At 50.0% G+C, this 16499-nt stretch overlaps 1 protein-coding gene across 1 annotated transcript in view; it reads left to right on the forward strand.

Annotated features, from left to right (window-relative positions):
* Window positions 1–16499, forward strand: part of Capn2 (calpain 2) — a 56224-nt gene that overhangs the window by 16059 nt on the left and 23666 nt on the right. Inside the window, exons 3-7 of the mRNA XM_005348932.3 lie at window positions 12424–12542; window positions 13001–13134; window positions 14197–14365; window positions 15252–15335; window positions 16393–16478. Of these exons, the coding sequence (XP_005348989.1) occupies window positions 12424–12542; window positions 13001–13134; window positions 14197–14365; window positions 15252–15335; window positions 16393–16478 (592 nt within the window). The remainder of the gene's footprint in view (window positions 1–12423; window positions 12543–13000; window positions 13135–14196; window positions 14366–15251; window positions 15336–16392; window positions 16479–16499) is intronic.

Genomic DNA, 16499 nt, shown 5'->3' on the forward strand with positions numbered 1-16499 from the left:
AGACCTTCTGTTGTAAGATCATTGGGTTCTGGTGTTTTCATGCTGTTCTTCAGATTATTGGGTAAATTCTTGCCTTGGCGCCTGCCCATCTCCTCCTATTGATGCTAACTAATGGGTCTTTTAAAACTGGTTCAGGCTTCCCTGCTGGCCAGGGGCTCCTCCCACAAAATGCCCTAGCTCTGTTTCCTGGTTCCCGCTGGGGGCCAAGATCCCTCTCACCCCTCAGAAGGGTCCCCAGGAATAGGACCCGGCTCCTCCTCTGCCAGGGACCCCGCCAACCAAAGGACCATCTCCTCGATCCAACCTTAGTGGGGCGATCTGCTCTCGGTGTTGTGCGCGGTCCCTGCAGCCTGCATCTGCTGCCACGCCGGTTCGCGCCGCCCGCGGCCTGTGTCCTCTGCTGCCACTCTGGTCCCAGCCGGTCCCAGCCGGCCCTGCTTCCATAATCTTGATCATTCATCCAGCTGTGGGCAAGCGAGGCAAGGAAAGAGGCCACCACAGGAATGAGCCACAAAACCAGCAGGACTGGAAGCAAGCTCTCTCCTGGGTGTCATTCTTGACATTTGGGACAGAGAATGTTTTCATGATTGGGAGTTCTCACATGTTCGGCAACATCCTGAGCCTCTACCCATCGCGTGCCATGTGCGCTCCCTCACTTGGGTTGATAAAAAGTGCTGTGCTGAGGATCCTCCCAGTATGGGGAGGATGAAAACGTCTCAGTTGGGTGACAGTGATTGATGGTGACCGCTAAAGGCATCTCCACGCACCTCCAGCACTGCAGCAGCGTAACTGAGGGAGAGTTGGTTCCAGCAACATTGTAGCCAGGGCCGTCTTGCAGGGAAGTTCAGCATTGTTGGGATATTTGAGCATGTGGGAGGGGAGTGCCAGACTTCCCGCCAGCGCTGGGAGGAGCTTCACAAAGGAGGAGGTGGGGAGGACTCTTCTCTGAGTTTCTCTCAGGCCTAGCTATGGGCTTTCTCAGTTTCCACTTCTGGGTCCGTTCTAAACCTCTCATCAGGAGTGTGCAGGAACGCATCTCAGGTGCAGGTGTGGTCTGCAGAGTGGCTGGCTGTCCTGGGCATCCCAGCAGTGGCATATTTGATGTTTATTGGTTTTCTCAAACCCCTAGAGACTCAGTCAGCTGGTGCAGCTAAAATCTAAGTGCTTTAGAAAGTGCTGACAAGCTGGGACAGGCTGGTGTCAGAATGTGAGAGGGGAAGGCCCCTCAGTCTCAGGCCCCAGGGGCCAGTTCAGACTCCAGACCCACTCTGGGTATCTAACCCAGTCTCTCCAGACCTGGCCTCGCACTGACCTTTTCTGCCCTGGTCTGTGCCTATTCCCCATGCCTTTGGTCCTCCCCTCTCCCTGAAAGTGCTCCCACACTCTTCTCTCAGTCCCAGCTCCCACTCTGCTAAGCCCACTCCACAGCCCCACTCTTCCCTGCCCAGGCCAGTGCTCACCACCATCATTGGGATCCAGCTTTCATGGCTGTCCTTGCTGGCTGTGAGCTGGCTGTCCAAGTGCCTTGGCATAGCCTAAGGCTGGATTGGGGGTAGAAGAGGGTGACACTGCCCCCCTGCTTGGATGCATGGGAGGGGAGAACAGAAGAATGACAAGAAAGTTAAGCACAAATGTAACTGGAGGTTTCTCTCTTACCCACCAGCTCCCAAATAACCACTCTGAGGCTTAATATTAATTATAAATGTTTGGTCAATGGCTCGGGCTCTTACTAACTAGCTCTCACAACTTAAATCAACCCATTTCTATGAGTCTATGCATTTCCACGTGGCCATGTCATTACCTTGTTTTCTACACATCTTGCTTCCTTGACTGGCTGACATCTCCCAGACTCCACCCTTCTTCTCCTGTATCTCTGCCTAGATTCCCCACCTGACTCTATCCTGTCTTACTATAGGCCAAATCAGCTTTATTTATTATCAACCAATGAGAGCAACACATATTCACAACATACAGAAAGACATCCCACGGCACACAAATTAGGAAAGTAACCATGAAAGCCTGAGGCATAGGAAGGGCTTCCAGGAGTGGTGTGGCTGACTGGGCTGTGTCTTGTCTGCCATCCCGGAGCTTCAGCACCACCTTGACTGTGTTTGAAGATTACCACCGATGGGCATCTCTTTCCCTGGCCTTGTAACTCGCTCATACGGATGGCAGGGCTCAGCTGAAACTGTGGGTGGCCAGACCCTATCCACAGGCTATTGCCCTCAGGTGTGTCGAGGCTATGCAGAGCCCAGCACATCCTGGGTCCCCTGGAGTGCTTCCCCACTCTGCCTCACTTTCCTGTTTGGGAAGGAAAGATGTTGGCTGAAGGAAATGAAAGAGAAAACACCCAACAGATGTTTCATCTTCCTCTTGGTAAGCCCTACAGGCAACAGCGAATATGAGTAACCCAGCCTCAGCCGTTCCTGCAGTGGTGCAGGTGACCCTGGCCTGGACACGGCGCTGCCACACAGGGAGCAGACACCAGGACCACAACTCTGGAAATTTACTGCCATGGCCGTGAATGAATTTAACTTTTCAGATGAGGGCCCAGAGCTTAAAGGAACCATTCAGAAGGCCTGTGCTAAGGGAGGGTCTGGACACAGCCTGTGCCAACAGGGACCTGTCTGCAGGCTTGGGTGTGCAGGGAAGGCTGTGGGTTCTAGTGGAGCTCACAGCAGCCAAAGCAATGGAAACAATGAACCTTTTCATCCAGGTAGACCAAGTGAGTCCACAAGGCTGAGGCCAAGGGATGGAAAAACCCAAACCCCAGCTATGGGAGAGCCTGGCAGCCTTGTGTTCCGTCAGGGAATGAAGCAGAGAAGGAAGCCCAGAAGGGCCCAGGATTCTCAGGTCCAGGGTCCAGCTCTAGAAGGAATGAAGAGGAACTCAGTTTCCCCTGAAAAACTGTGCCGTGGAGTAGGGTGGGGTGCGGGATTTTCTCTGCAGAGACTACCCTTGACCCTTAAACAATTATACAACCATGGCTTTCACCTCAGTGTTGACCTTGACCTCAGTGCTGACCTTGACCTCAGTGATGACCTTGACTTCCATGCTGGTCTTGAACTCCATGCTGCCCTTGACCTCAGTGCTGACCTTGACCTCCATGGTGGCTAAGGCTTGCACTGTGAGGAAAGTAGACAGCAAAGTTTGCGCGCTTTTAAGTAGCAGCAACAGGACCCAGATTCAGGTTTCTGGCCCCATCTGTGTGTCTCCATCTGCCTCTGGTGGGCCTCCTGGGTCACACCTGAGGTCTTTACCCAACTTGTTTAGCTTCCTCCCCATCCAAGCTGGCCCAGTGCCTCTGCCCAAAGTGGCCGCTGCCTATGGTAACCATCCAAGTCTCTGGACTCATGATCTCCCGGGCAGCCCTCACGTCCACTTTGCTTGCCTCCTATTGGCAGGTGGGACCCCATGGTGCTAGGACAATGTGAGAAGGGCGGGTCACACCCGGGGAGGAAAACCCACAGGAAGTGAGAGCCTGGGCCAAGGAACAAAGTGAGCCAGCCGCAGCTTCAGGGGAGTGAGAGAGTAAAGGGCCCAGGGTGTTGAGGCTTATGGTGTCTTCTGGTGCTGGCGAGCAGGTGTGTGGAACATGCCAGAGAATGAACACCTAAAAAAAGAACGGGGTAGGCCAGGTCTCCGAGGGAAGAGGCACGCACTCTGCCTGCAGCCCTGGATAGGACCCTGGAGGAACCCAGCGGAGGAAGGCAGGATTTCTCAGTGACTCCCCAAGCAAAAGATAAAGGTGCCAGGCTGGCTGTGAGGCCCTCACCCACTCCCCTGACCCTAGCGATTTCCTTTCAGTGCTGGCCCTAGACTTCGGAACCCGGCCTTCCCCACGTTCCTCAAACTGTCAGACATTTTACCTCAGAGCTTTATAATCCAAAGATTCCCTCAGCCCAAGTCTGGCCTTTCTATTTGGAGGAGGGAATCCATCTTTTATGACAGAAACAAAGCCCAGTGCTAGTAGAGGTTGAGCGGAAGAACACAGGCAGCCCCTGCAGCTCAGGCTGTGAAGTTTTAGTGTCTTTCCAGATGGTGTGTGACTGACTGACGAGGGGCAGCCTGGGTGACAGAATGGCATTCTGTGGACAGTGGTCACAGGCAGCTCAGTAACCTCTGGGCTAACCACGACATGCTCAGCCGTTACCAACTCCCACCCTTGGGAGGCACAGCCACAGGGACTCTCATGAGTGATAAGTGCTATAGTGACCCTATAGTGGCCCCTCTCTGACCCTTGCCCCTGCTCATGTCCAGGGTGCTGGACAGAGGCCAGTACGAGCAGACCGGAGATGGTATGTCACGGATGAACAGTGGCCAAGGCAGTGCTTATTTATATTGACTTGTGCCTTCCCATTCCCAGGGAGCACAGACAACAGCGTAAATACAGACAGCCTATAAAACAGGATAGCCTTTAAAGGGAAAGCAAGCCACTGTAAAGAAAACACACTTCAGAAAAAGGCAAGGGCTCCTGAGTAAATTGGAAACATAAGGACCTTGGGAGAGTTGAAGGCGAGGAGAGAGGCAGGGGAAAATGTAGAGCTCAATAAAAATCAATTTAAAAAAAATATACTTCAGAGCCAGAGTATAGACACCTGTACTCTCTGCACTTTAGGGTGCTGAGGCAGGAGGATTGCTGTGAATTTGAGGCCAACGTAGGCTATCAGTGAGTTCCAGGCTAGCCTGAGCTACAGATTTACAGATTGAGAGCCTGTCTTAATAGAAAAAAGAGAGATCCAGAAGGAAGAGGGTGCCCCAACCTAGAGGGAAGAGCATAGGTACTGGCAAAGGCTTGTGGCTGCAGCAGATGGGCCTGCACTGAGGGTCTCTGGGCTCCCTGGGCAGCCTAAGCAGCCCCGTGAGAAACCCTTCTCAAAATGAAGAGTGGATGGACCTGAGGGACAGCTCCTGGGGATGACCTGCACACACATACAGCCTCTGCTCTTGTGTAGACACATAATACACACCCGTGCACACACACATGAACACAGGAACACAAACACACACATGCACAGTGTCCTGTTCTTGTGTATGCACATAGTACACACACACATACACATGAACAGATGAACACAAACACACACGTGCTCAGCCCTCTCTCTTGTGTGTGAACATAACACACACACAGACACTACAGGCAGAGCCTCATGTATATGCATACATGTGAACACACACAGGCATCAACAGCCTCCTGTTCGTATATATGCACACCTGAACACACGTACACACATCAATTTTTCCTTTTTTCATTAAATATATCTTCATTTTTGTAATAAGTTTGACCTTTTGCTCTTTATATCCTTAAAAAGATGTGACTTTTGGTCTAGGTCTGAATCACATTAATTTTTCATGTTTTTTGTGTTTTCATTATTTTACTTTTTGTGGCTTTTACCATATAATTCCTTTACTTTGATTTACATTTATTATTTTAGATTGAAATATTTTTTACTTATGATTTTAAATTTTCATGGCTTATGTTTATAATTAGATAGCCAGTCTAAGATTGCAAAAAGTTACGGAGAAACCCTGTCTCGAAAAATAAAAAAAAAAAAAATAAGATTGTAATAGAATCCCCCACTTCTAGAACATAAATAGGAGAGCAAATCGTATAAATGAACAGTTCATCATAGTTATGAATGTGTAAGTATGTGTAAATATAAATTTAAGTTGCATAATATGATTGTTTACATATGGACATTAAACCATTTATCATTTATCTTTTCAGAAGAGTATTTATTTGTGGGGGGCACACACAAATGTGGGGGACAGAGAACAACTTGCAGGAGTCAGTTCTCTCCTGCCACCATGTAGACTCTGGGCCAGGTTCTGGTGATCAAACCCAGGCCTTCAGGACAAAAACTTTTGCCTGCAGAGCCCTCTCCCAGGCCCGTTCTTTGGCTCATGGTTTCAGAGATTGTTTTTTAAAAGACTTATTTGTTTACCATGTATAGTGTTCTGTCTGCATGATGCCTGCGTGCCAGAAGACACAAAATCTCATTCTGGATGGTTGTGAGCTGCCGTGTGGTGGATGGGAATTGAACTCAGGACCTGTAGAGGAGCAACAGCCAGTGCTCTTGACCTCTGAGTCATCTCTCTAGCCCCCAGTTTTAGAGATTTTAATCTGTGGTTTCTTTGTCACTTAGCTCTGTTGCTTTAGGGGTATTTGAGGTGAAAAGGCAGCGAGGCAGGGAGCATGTGGTAGGCATGCGTCTGAGAGCCTGGGGAACTCTTCCCACCTAAGTTCCCAAGTGCTGGCATTACAGGGTGCACCATCACTCCAGGCCTCTCCTAGATACTGTTTTCTGAGGGTGTCTCACACTTAATGTTCCTTATAAACTTAGGCGTCAACTGGGTTCCAATTTTTAAAATTCATTTGCTATTTTTATTGGGATCATATTGTTTATAGACCAATTTAAGAGGAAGAGACATTTTTATGATAATGAATCTTTGCAACAGAGAATATGGGCTTCTTTTTTAAAATAGGGTAGATGATTGTCTCTGCCCCCAGAGGCAGGCTCTTGAACATGTAGTTAGTAAAAACCAAAAGCTCCCCATGGCTCTTCTCTGGGTCCCAACCTGCAGGTTTAGGGCCATTGCCAGAATTCTAAAACCCTGTACCATGTCACCACGAGGGAACCACCATCAGAAGAACCAGGGTAAACACGCCCTGTCTTCTGGTGTCCAGGTCCCTCACTGGCTAAACCACACCAGCAGCCATAACCCTGGTCAGGGGCTCCTAAGCAGGGAAGAGGTTGGAGGGTATAAACTAACCACAGAGGCAAACAGAGGGTATTGACTCAATCTCTGCCCACCGCGGTCCAGCACTCAGGCTCCAGAGACAAGTGTTTCTGTGTTGAGATAAAGAGAGTAATTTAGGGACCCAAAAATAGTCCATCGGAAGTAAAACATAAACAAGCTTCGTACCTGTGTAACAACAGCAATGATTTCTAGGAGAGAAAGGAAGACAGGAGTTTGGGTAATTCAAGGTTCAATGTGAAGAGACAGACAGTCCTTCACCCAAGAGGGGGCCAAGCCCTGAGTGGGCATCTCACCCTCCCTCCCACCAGTTTCTTCCTGTCTGACTAGAGAGCAGCGCCAAAGCAATGCCCATGAGGAACACTGTGCTCAAGTCTTCAGTCTCTCACAGGTGAAGGTAAAACCTGTATAATTGTTTTCTTTTTTTTTCTCAAGTTCCAGCCATGTGACCACCTGGTCCCTAAAGGCGCCTTCTAGGGTGTTCCTGGAGCTAAAACAGATTAGTCACCTCTCTTTGTAGCCTTCTAGTTAATCTGTGATCAGGCTCCTCCAAATTAGCCAGCTGGCTCATTACCTACCCAGCCTCTAACTGCCCCAAGCAAGTTTCGCTGAGAAAGAACCGCAGGGAGGTCTCCAGCTAGAGCACCTGCCCGGAGACACCAAGATTATCCTGAAGGGAGTGTTTCATAAAATGTTTTATAGAAGGTGGGTCTGACCTTGATGGCGTGGGTTCTCTGTAGACATCCTCAGGTTACCTCTGGAGTACTGAAGTCCTAAGGCATTGCCCTTTGAACTGGCTGAACCTGGGAGTGACAGGAGCCTATTTGCAAAGCAGGGCATGAAGGATGTGTATGAAAAAGCTTAGATGAACAGACAATGGTGACAGATATTTACCCTCTGGGACCGGTGGGTAAGCCACAAACCCCACTGAACCCGGTTATAAACATAAAATAGGATATGGATATTTACCCCGTGCTGTTTAGTGACCGTGAAAGGATATGATACTGTGCAAATACACACAAACTCTTGCACAAGCCTGGCACTTGGCAAGCCTTGAGCATGTCAACAGTGCAATCATTGCATAGAGACTGATGTCAAGAAAGTGTATATGAATTGACATTTTTTAAAAAATTGGGTATTGAAGCTTCCCAATTTATTTAAAAATATTCTGCTGATAAGGAAGAAAGAAGGAATAAAATATGAGATGGGATTTTAAGAGTTTCCACTTCATTAAAAACCAACATATTCTTCTCCTGGCCTCACTGGACTCTAGAGTTTGAAAAATTGAATGCATGACTGACTATAAGATTTATATGACGAGCTGGGTGTGGTGGGGCACATCTGTAATCTCACCACAGAGGAGTCTGGAGCAGGAGGATTTTTGAGTTCTTGGCCAGCCTATACCACACAGTGAAATCTTGTTTCAACACCACCACCAACACCAACAAACCCAAAATGTCCGTCATTTGTTTCTTGCCTTGGCTGTGATCTTAGTGTCATTTTCTTGGCTCTGTAATGCTAACCTTTCATATTGTCTTGGTGAATTGCCTCACAATGAAGAGATGAATTTTAATATTTCACAAATATGGTGGTTTGTATAATAATGGCCCCAGGGGCTCACGTATTTGAATGTTTAGTCACCAGCTAATGACACTATTTGAAGGAATTAGGAGGACTAGAAGGTGTGGCCTTGTTGGAGGAAGTGTGTCACTGGGGGTAGGCTTTGAGGTTTGGAAAGCCCAAGCCAGGCCCAGTGTCACTCTCTCTCAGCGTACAGACCAGAATGTAGCTCTCAGGTTCTGCCTCAGTGACTTGCATGCCGCCATGCTCCCTCTCTGAAGCTGTAAGGAAGTCCCCCCAGTTAAACGCTTTCTTTCGTAAGAGTTGCCCTGGTCATGATGCCTTTTCACAGGGACAGAACAGTGACTAAGACAATGAACTGATGTTAGGTTATTAAAGTGCAGGGCTTATGGGCCCTGTTAGTGTGTTCTTCCTTCGTGCTAAATCTGAATTGCAATTGAGTGTTCCTAGTAGGAACTGGGTACTCCTGATCAAAAAGAAATTACTATCATGCTATTCTGAAGCAAAACCCAAGGTTTGGCTGGGCGTGGTAGCACATAGCTTTAATTACAGAACTAGAGGGGAAGAGACAGGCAGAGATCTGGGAGGCTGAGACCAGTCTGGTCTACATTATCAAGTTCCAAGCCAGCCAGCGCTCCACAGTGAGACCTTGTCTCAAGAGAACAAAACAAAAACAACCCAGGGTTTGGGCTCAGAGAATATGTACGTGAGACCTGCTGAATGTCCACTCCATAGACCTCCTGGCCTTTGTGATAAGAATAGTGATAAACATCTCATGAGGGCTATGAGATGGTCCTAAAAAATTTAGACTATTCTTTTAAAGTATTGGACAAGCGTTAGATGCCTAATCCTTGCTGTCCTGGAACTCACTTTGTAGACCAGGCTGGCCTTGAATTCACGGTGATCCACCTGCCTCTGCTTCCCCAAGTGCTGGGATTAAAAGTGTGCACCACCACCTCCTGGCGCTGCCTGTTAGTTTTTAAACACCTGCTGGTAGGAGGAACAGAGACTTGAGGTGGAGGTGTTTGGACTGTGCCCCTTCCAGGACACTTGAGCTAAGCAGGTAGTTTAGCCTGGAGCCAGGGCTTTACCGCCCAGGGACCCTCTGGCATCATGACCTTTCAGAGGAACTGGATAGCAAGTGATGAGGAAAGCGGTCCTCTCCAAAGGCAGGTTGAGAAGAGGCTAATTCCTACCTGGCTAAGCTGGAGATATGTTTCTGGAACATAAAAGAAGAGAACCAGAAGCCATAAAGCAAGACCGCCGATTTCCAGGATGTGGCCAGAGCACACAGGATTGCTGGCTAGCAATAACGTGAGATAGGTGTATGAACTTAATCTGAACTCTGATGCAGATAAATGAACTACAAACAGACAGATACAGTGTCACCTTCCAAAGCCAGGCTCTCCTGTATTCAGTCATTGTTCCCTGAATAGCACACTGATCTATAGTGAACACTGAGACTATAAAAACCATGGGCTGGCCCTGCGCACGTGCTTGTGTTTCCACATGCATGCTGGTGTAAAAGCATTGATTGCTGGGGCTGAGGGAATCTAAAGGGAGGGAAGATGGTCTCATCCCTGGGCTCAGACAGTACCAGGAATGCCCTAGGCGGATGCTCAGGGTTTGATGCAACATTGCACCGAATCTGTGGAAGTTCCTGGCTCAGGTCTGACTCCTTACAGTTGGGTCCCTTTTCACACACACACACACACACACACACACACACACACACACACACACACCACCCCACCCCAGGCTTTCTTCCTTCAGTGTCGTGGATAGACTCAAATCTAAGCAGCTTGCCAGATTCCTAGAAAATTCCTAGAAAGTTAGAATCACAGGTATTGCCTGGCTCCTAAAGAGGCCAAAAGAAGAGGAGGAGGAGGAGGATGAAAAGGGGGCTCCTACCACCCCAGGAGCAGCGGGTGCTTGGTGAACTAATCTTTTAATGTGGAGAGTTGGAAGCAGCTTGAATGGGACAGTAGCAGACCTCAGACAACTTGGAGGTCTTTTTGATCACTGAATCCATAGGTCCATCCACGGCGCCACCTAGGATTATGTGGGGAAAGCAACCCCCAGATAGATGTCCAGTCCATCTGTACCAATCCTCAGCTTCACCTATAGCCAGAGCTAAATAATCACTACCAAATTTCCAAGGGACTCCATAGCTTCTGCATGTCAGAGAGTCTCCAGTTTGGGCTGTATAATGGCTTCACTGACCCAGAGGGTTCCTCTGGAAGTGCAACAGCCGATAAAGTCACATCTTTAAAACTGGGGCCTGTAGCTGTTTGACTGTGGGCAGGGCACAGCGCTTCTCAGAGCCTTTTACTCTCAACTTTAACTTGGAGACAGTAGTTGCACTGCCCTCCTGGAGCTGTCATGAAGGGTATTCTACTCTCCTAGGGCAGTGGGCAACACGCAGGAAGGCCTGAGGAAGTAATGGGTCTTGCCCATTTGCCCCTAGAATGAAGCAACAGGTACTTGCAGCCCCGTGTGCCAAGTGAGGAAATGGGAATGATCAGTTCATGGGACTGAAAAACTTCAAGCCGGGTCAGGTTCTAGGTTCAGCTTGATTCGGGGATCTGGCGTGTCCTGTGTCGTTCATGTCTTCATCAACATTGGCAGAGTTTCGGGCAGACGGCCTGTCCCTCCACGGTGGCAGGACGGTGTCAGCCACATCCATCTTTAGAGATGGCAATGCAGAGGAGGCCACCCGCCCCTTCTACACCAAGCTCAGTTGGGGGCCATTACACTTTGTTCCTGAGCCTGCCCCTGAAGTCAGCCGATGCCCCCTTGCTCCAGTGCTCCTCTGGAATTGGGGACAGAGCCATAGCTACTGAACCTTGGAGACAGAGTCCAGGGACGGTCTTGGTGTCACTAGGAGGGCAGCAGATGACTGTGAGTGGAAAACTACAGCATCCACAGTACCGCACCACCCACCCTATTTCAGGAGCAACACGGTTTGATTTCTTTTGGTTACGTACTGACTAATTAGGAAGGCTGTGTGCTCACTCTCCACTCACGGCCGCTGTTTGTCACAGCACATCCAGGCCTCAAGTGGACATGCCGTTGTGTCAGCAGAATCATCTAGCTCAGGTTCCATCAGGATCTGCTCAACAGCCAACCAGAATTCAGGACCCCATAAATGTCGCCAGTACGTCTAATGGGCAAACTATTCCCTGTGGTGGAAAATTTTAAGCAAATGTTCCTTTCTTAAGACTGCAGTAAACATCCTCATCCTCTTCCCGGCCCCCCCCCCTTTGTTGATATTTTGTACTGAGTGGTGTCCCTGTCCACCATTGTCCCTGTCCGCAAACTGTCCTGTGCTGGTGCTGGACCAGGCTGTTTGTAACTGCAGGGAATGACCGTGGAGCTTGCTACACGAAGCTCCTACATTGGGCACCAATGAGGTCTGCCTGCTTTAAACATACGTTGTCCTTTGCAAAGGATGGGCCTGAGGCTCAGAGAACTTCATCTCCTTGCCCCTGTCCCTGGCCAGTCTCTTCTGTGTCCACGTCCCATAAGGGAGCTCTGCCCCTACGCAGGAACCCTCCAAGTTAGTCTGAACTCACACATACTTCTCATGGCTGTTCCATCCACATTGCTGAATACTCCCATGGTCATGCTGCCAGCCTGCATGTCCTCCTTCTCCTAAGAGACGTGCAGTGTCAGCCCCTTCCCATCTGCTGCTGCATTTTCTTCCTCTCATTCCAACTCCCCTGGAGAATCTCTTCTCACGGAAGCCTCTGTTGCCCAGTCAAGTCCATTCATCCATGATGATTGCAGCTCCTGTGTCAGTCACAGAGCTGGGCTCCAAGGACACAGTTTGGCCACCCCAGAGTTCCGAGTTATGCAGAGAATGAACCTCACTTCTTGTACCCTGCCATCCACCCAACGTGGCATTTGTCCCTTGGCAGTGCCATTAAACTATCCACCCAGCCTACTGGCCTATCCCTCAGATGAGGACTATCTGAAATACTGCGCCATCTATACAAGGGTAATGGTGGGTGTCAAACCCCAGCTATAGGAACAAGTCCAGGAACTAAGATCTGACAAGAACTCTTGACTTTGTGTTCTCAGGGGACTGCTGGCTGCTGGCTGCCATCGCCTCCCTCACCTTGAACGAAGAAGTCCTGGCTCGGGTTGTGCCCCTAGACCAGAGCTTCCAGGAAAACTATGCTGGGATCTTCCACTTCCAGGTAACTGAAGAACTGACTTAGGCACCTCCTCACCCAGGCTCAAGGGCTCAAGAGTCTCCTGGTGTTGTTCTGCAGAGGATGCTGGGGGAGAGAGACAAGATTTTCCCAGCCCGAGAGTAGCGAGTGGGAATGACCCATGGAGGTAGATCTCGGTGTACAGGAAGTAATGTGTTCAGGAAGTAATCCACACATTTAAAAAAAAAGCTTATTATTTGAGGTTTGAGATAGAAGTTAAGAAACTTCCTCTTTTTATAATGACAAACGAGAAATGATATTTTAGAAAGAAGTATGGGTGGGTTTGGAGACACAGACAAGCTCTTGCTTGGTGAGGGGCGTGGCCTAGCATAGGAGACTGAAGAGCATCTTGGGAACCTACAAGGGGCTGGGCGGGAGAGAGCCTGGTGAGGCTGAGGCTCAGAGTCCCAGCGCCACCCTCTCTTGTCCTCCTTGCCCTGCAGTTCTGGCAATATGGCGAATGGGTGGAGGTGGTGGTGGACGACAGGCTGCCCACTAAGGACGGGGAGCTCCTCTTTGTGCACTCCGCTGAGGGGAGCGAGTTCTGGAGCGCCCTGCTGGAGAAGGCCTATGCCAAGTAAGTAACCACGCCCTTCCCAACACCCCACCCTTCCCCGGCTGCTGGACTCCAAAACAGCAGGAGCTATTCGGGGACTGTTCTTAGTAGAAGTTCTGTTCTATAAAAGGATGACTTTGGCCCAAACTGGGCTCTTAATTCAAGGAGGTAATGTGGGCATGGTGCCGGGTCACATGACGTACTGATAAATGGCAGTCATTGCTGTTTTTAATAAAGTAAACTGGAACATTCTAGGGCTGACTGCGCTGGGCTTGAGAAGGAACCCGGCTTCTTTGGTGGGCCCCACTGCATTTTACCAACTGAAAAGAGCAAAAGCTTTACCAGTGGGGAAAACAAAATACAAAAAAAAAAAAAAACTACCCATTGCAGAGATAGGGAAATTGTGGAAACTCACCCAAAACAAATCACGTGGCTGGTAAGATTGGTTTCCCAGTTCCAATCCTAGCTGTGTCTCACCCAGCTCGCCCAGAGTTGTGCTGGGCCTGCCCAGGGTGTGAGCCCCTCTGCAGATGGGCCTCAGCCGCTGGTGCTCGTGGCCGCCTGCATTGAGGTGAGTCCGTTTTAGCAGCTGCTGGGGTTAGAATCCCCACAGACCTAGGCTAAAAAGGAGGGAGGCTTCAAGTCCTCAGCCGGGAAGACTGATGGAGAAGTCGTAGGAGTGAGCTCAGGAACCGGCTGTGTGCTTCCCAGGAAGCCGGCTTCATGTCTGAAGTGTCTTTCTAAGCATCTCACTGCCCAACAGTCAACCAGCCAATCTCCCCTTTGTGTCCGTGGGAAAGTCCACACCAGAGGCTGGACCAGATCATCGCTGAGTCCTTCCAGCACCAGGACTGTACAATTCTGAAAACATGTCACAGCCATGGAGGAAACGTGATTAGGGAGGTAGCGCCTTGCCTTCCTGGGTACCCCAAGTTGGAGATAAAAATAAGAAGACTAAAAGAGGAGGACCCCATGAGCTCCCGTGAGGGACCTGAGTTGGAGTGGGATGGCCCCTTCGGGGATGACCACACAGGGTCAGCAGCATGAAGGGCCGTGAGTGGCAGCATGCCTTTCCTCCTTCAGGATCAATGGGTGCTATGAAGCCCTCTCAGGTGGCGCCACCACCGAGGGCTTTGAAGACTTCACAGGAGGCATCGCTGAGTGGTATGAGCTGAGGAAGCCTCCTCCCAACTTGTTCAAGATCATTCAGAAGGCTCTGCAGAAAGGCTCCCTGCTCGGCTGCTCTATCGACGTAAGTCCACACCACCCTCTGGAATCACCCTGGTCTGCCCTAGCTCAGGGGAAGCCCTGAGAGCGCCCGGGAGCTCATTAAGAACATTCGTGCGTCCCTTGTTCACCACGCTGCTTATCACTTGAAGCCAGGGGTTGCTAGGCAACAGCCAGGCCATCTGGGGGTGCCTTTGGCATAGAAACGCTGTCTCCAGCCCTTCCGTCCCCAGTCCATTTTCCATTCTGACTGCTCTGAATCACCCCACTCACAGAACCCAGTTTCCAGGAAAGTCCCCCAGCTTCTGCTGGTCTCCAGACCTTCGCCCCCCACCTGCAGGGCTGTCTGAGCACCCAGCAGCTTGTCACTCACTCTGTCCCAGTGCCCGTGGGTCCTGGAGAAGACTTCAGAGAGTAATTCCCCAAAATAGCTTTGCAGGCAAACCTCAACAACAGGGCTATGGGAGGTGGGCATGGTCCGGGCCCCAGGAGTTTCCCAAGTCTGTGCCCCCCCAAAAAGGTAGTTTTTTAGGAATTAGCGGTCCAATACACTGACTCTGAAGAGAACTGGAGATACAAACTGCCATCTTGTTTGTGCAACTGAGCTGGGCGTGGTAGAGGTTGGGATGGAAGACAAGAGCATCTTGGCCACAGGTGCCCGTTGGGTGTCATCATTATGGTCCCCCTGGGCACCTCCTTCACGCCCTCCCCTTCCAAAAGACGGCTGAAGGGTGTGCTTGGGAATAGGTGCTCCCACTTGCTCCTTGACGATCAGCAACTGAAAGTACCACGGGGCTCCTCCAGGTGGCGGGATGAATGCGCAGAGGTCCCCAGGCTGGGCCCCATGGCTTGTCCCTTTCTTTGGGTCGTTTTCGTATTAGAGTTGGAGCAGCTGCTGACTGTGTTTGCAGATCACCAGTGCTGCGGATTCGGAGGCCGTCACATACCAGAAGCTGGTGAAAGGACATGCGTACTCCGTCACCGGAGCTGAGGAGGTACTGGCCCCCTGGGAGGACCGAGTTCTTCCCCTGCCCCCGCACCCCACTACTTGGCTGACCAGGGTGGGGCCTCCAGGCCCGCATCAGCGCGGTGTGCGCTGCCCCCTGCTGGCCACAGTTGCTGCTGCAGGCATTTTTCTATTCCGAGAGAGTTCCGACTTAATCTCTGAACCAGCTTTTAAAACAAAACCCAAACACAACGCTTTGTATCTGTATGGTATTTTATACTCTTCAAGATACTGTTAGTGGGCATGGTGCCTCATACCTGTAATCCTAGCCTCTGTCTCCCATATGCTAGGACTTTTTAAAGAGATTTATTTTTATGCATATTTCAACATTGCTAAATTTTGCCATACATGCTCTCTCCATATGCATGGCTGTTTTTCCCTAGCCATTTACAAGTAAGCTGAAGGTATGGTGGCATGGGCCTGTAGTCCCAGTAACTTCAGTGAGGAGGAGGGTCACTTGAGTTCATGTGATCAGGGCCATCCTGGGTAACCCAATGAAACCTTGTCTAAAAAAATAAAAAATAAAAAAATTCCCAAACTGCATCTTTCTTTCATCCAACACCTTTAAGCAAGTGAGAAAGCCTTTCTGAGAGCCCAAAGTACATCCTATTCCAGTTAGCTAATTGAGGTTTAGCCATAACACCCCAAACACAGGCACCAGGGCTGGCTGGCCAGGCTGTTTGTGCCTCAGGCTGCTGACAAAGACTAAAGGGTCCAGCCCTCCAAAAGCCAGATCCTGGGAGCCTTGATTCTCATTTTCTTTAGTTTATTTATTTACTCTTTGCTTTGGAGAGGTGGTGTTGTATTGAGGTGGAGTCTCACTATGTAGTTCTGGCTTCTCTGGAATTTGGGGGGAGGCCTCCTGGGTGCCTGGGGTTTAATTTTAGCTTTTCAGACCTGGGCAGCAGTGAGGGTCTGAGGGTCAAGCCCCTTCCTGCTTCTGTGAGCCTCCTCCATCCACTTGGCTCTTGCTGGGGAAGGTGTGGGTGTGAGCCTTCATGACTCTCAGCCTCTTCTGCTTCTTTTCCTTCAACTGAATCCATCAGGTTGAAAGCTCGGGAAGCCTACAGAAATTGATCCGAATCCGGAATCCCTGGGGACAAGTGGAGTGGACCGGGAAGTGGAACGACAAGTGAGAAGGGTGCAGGGGGGG

The sequence above is a fragment of the Microtus ochrogaster genome, chromosome 6 (genome assembly GCF_000317375.1).
Source record: "Microtus ochrogaster isolate Prairie Vole_2 chromosome 6, MicOch1.0, whole genome shotgun sequence".
Taxonomy (NCBI): domain Eukaryota; kingdom Metazoa; phylum Chordata; class Mammalia; order Rodentia; family Cricetidae; genus Microtus; species Microtus ochrogaster.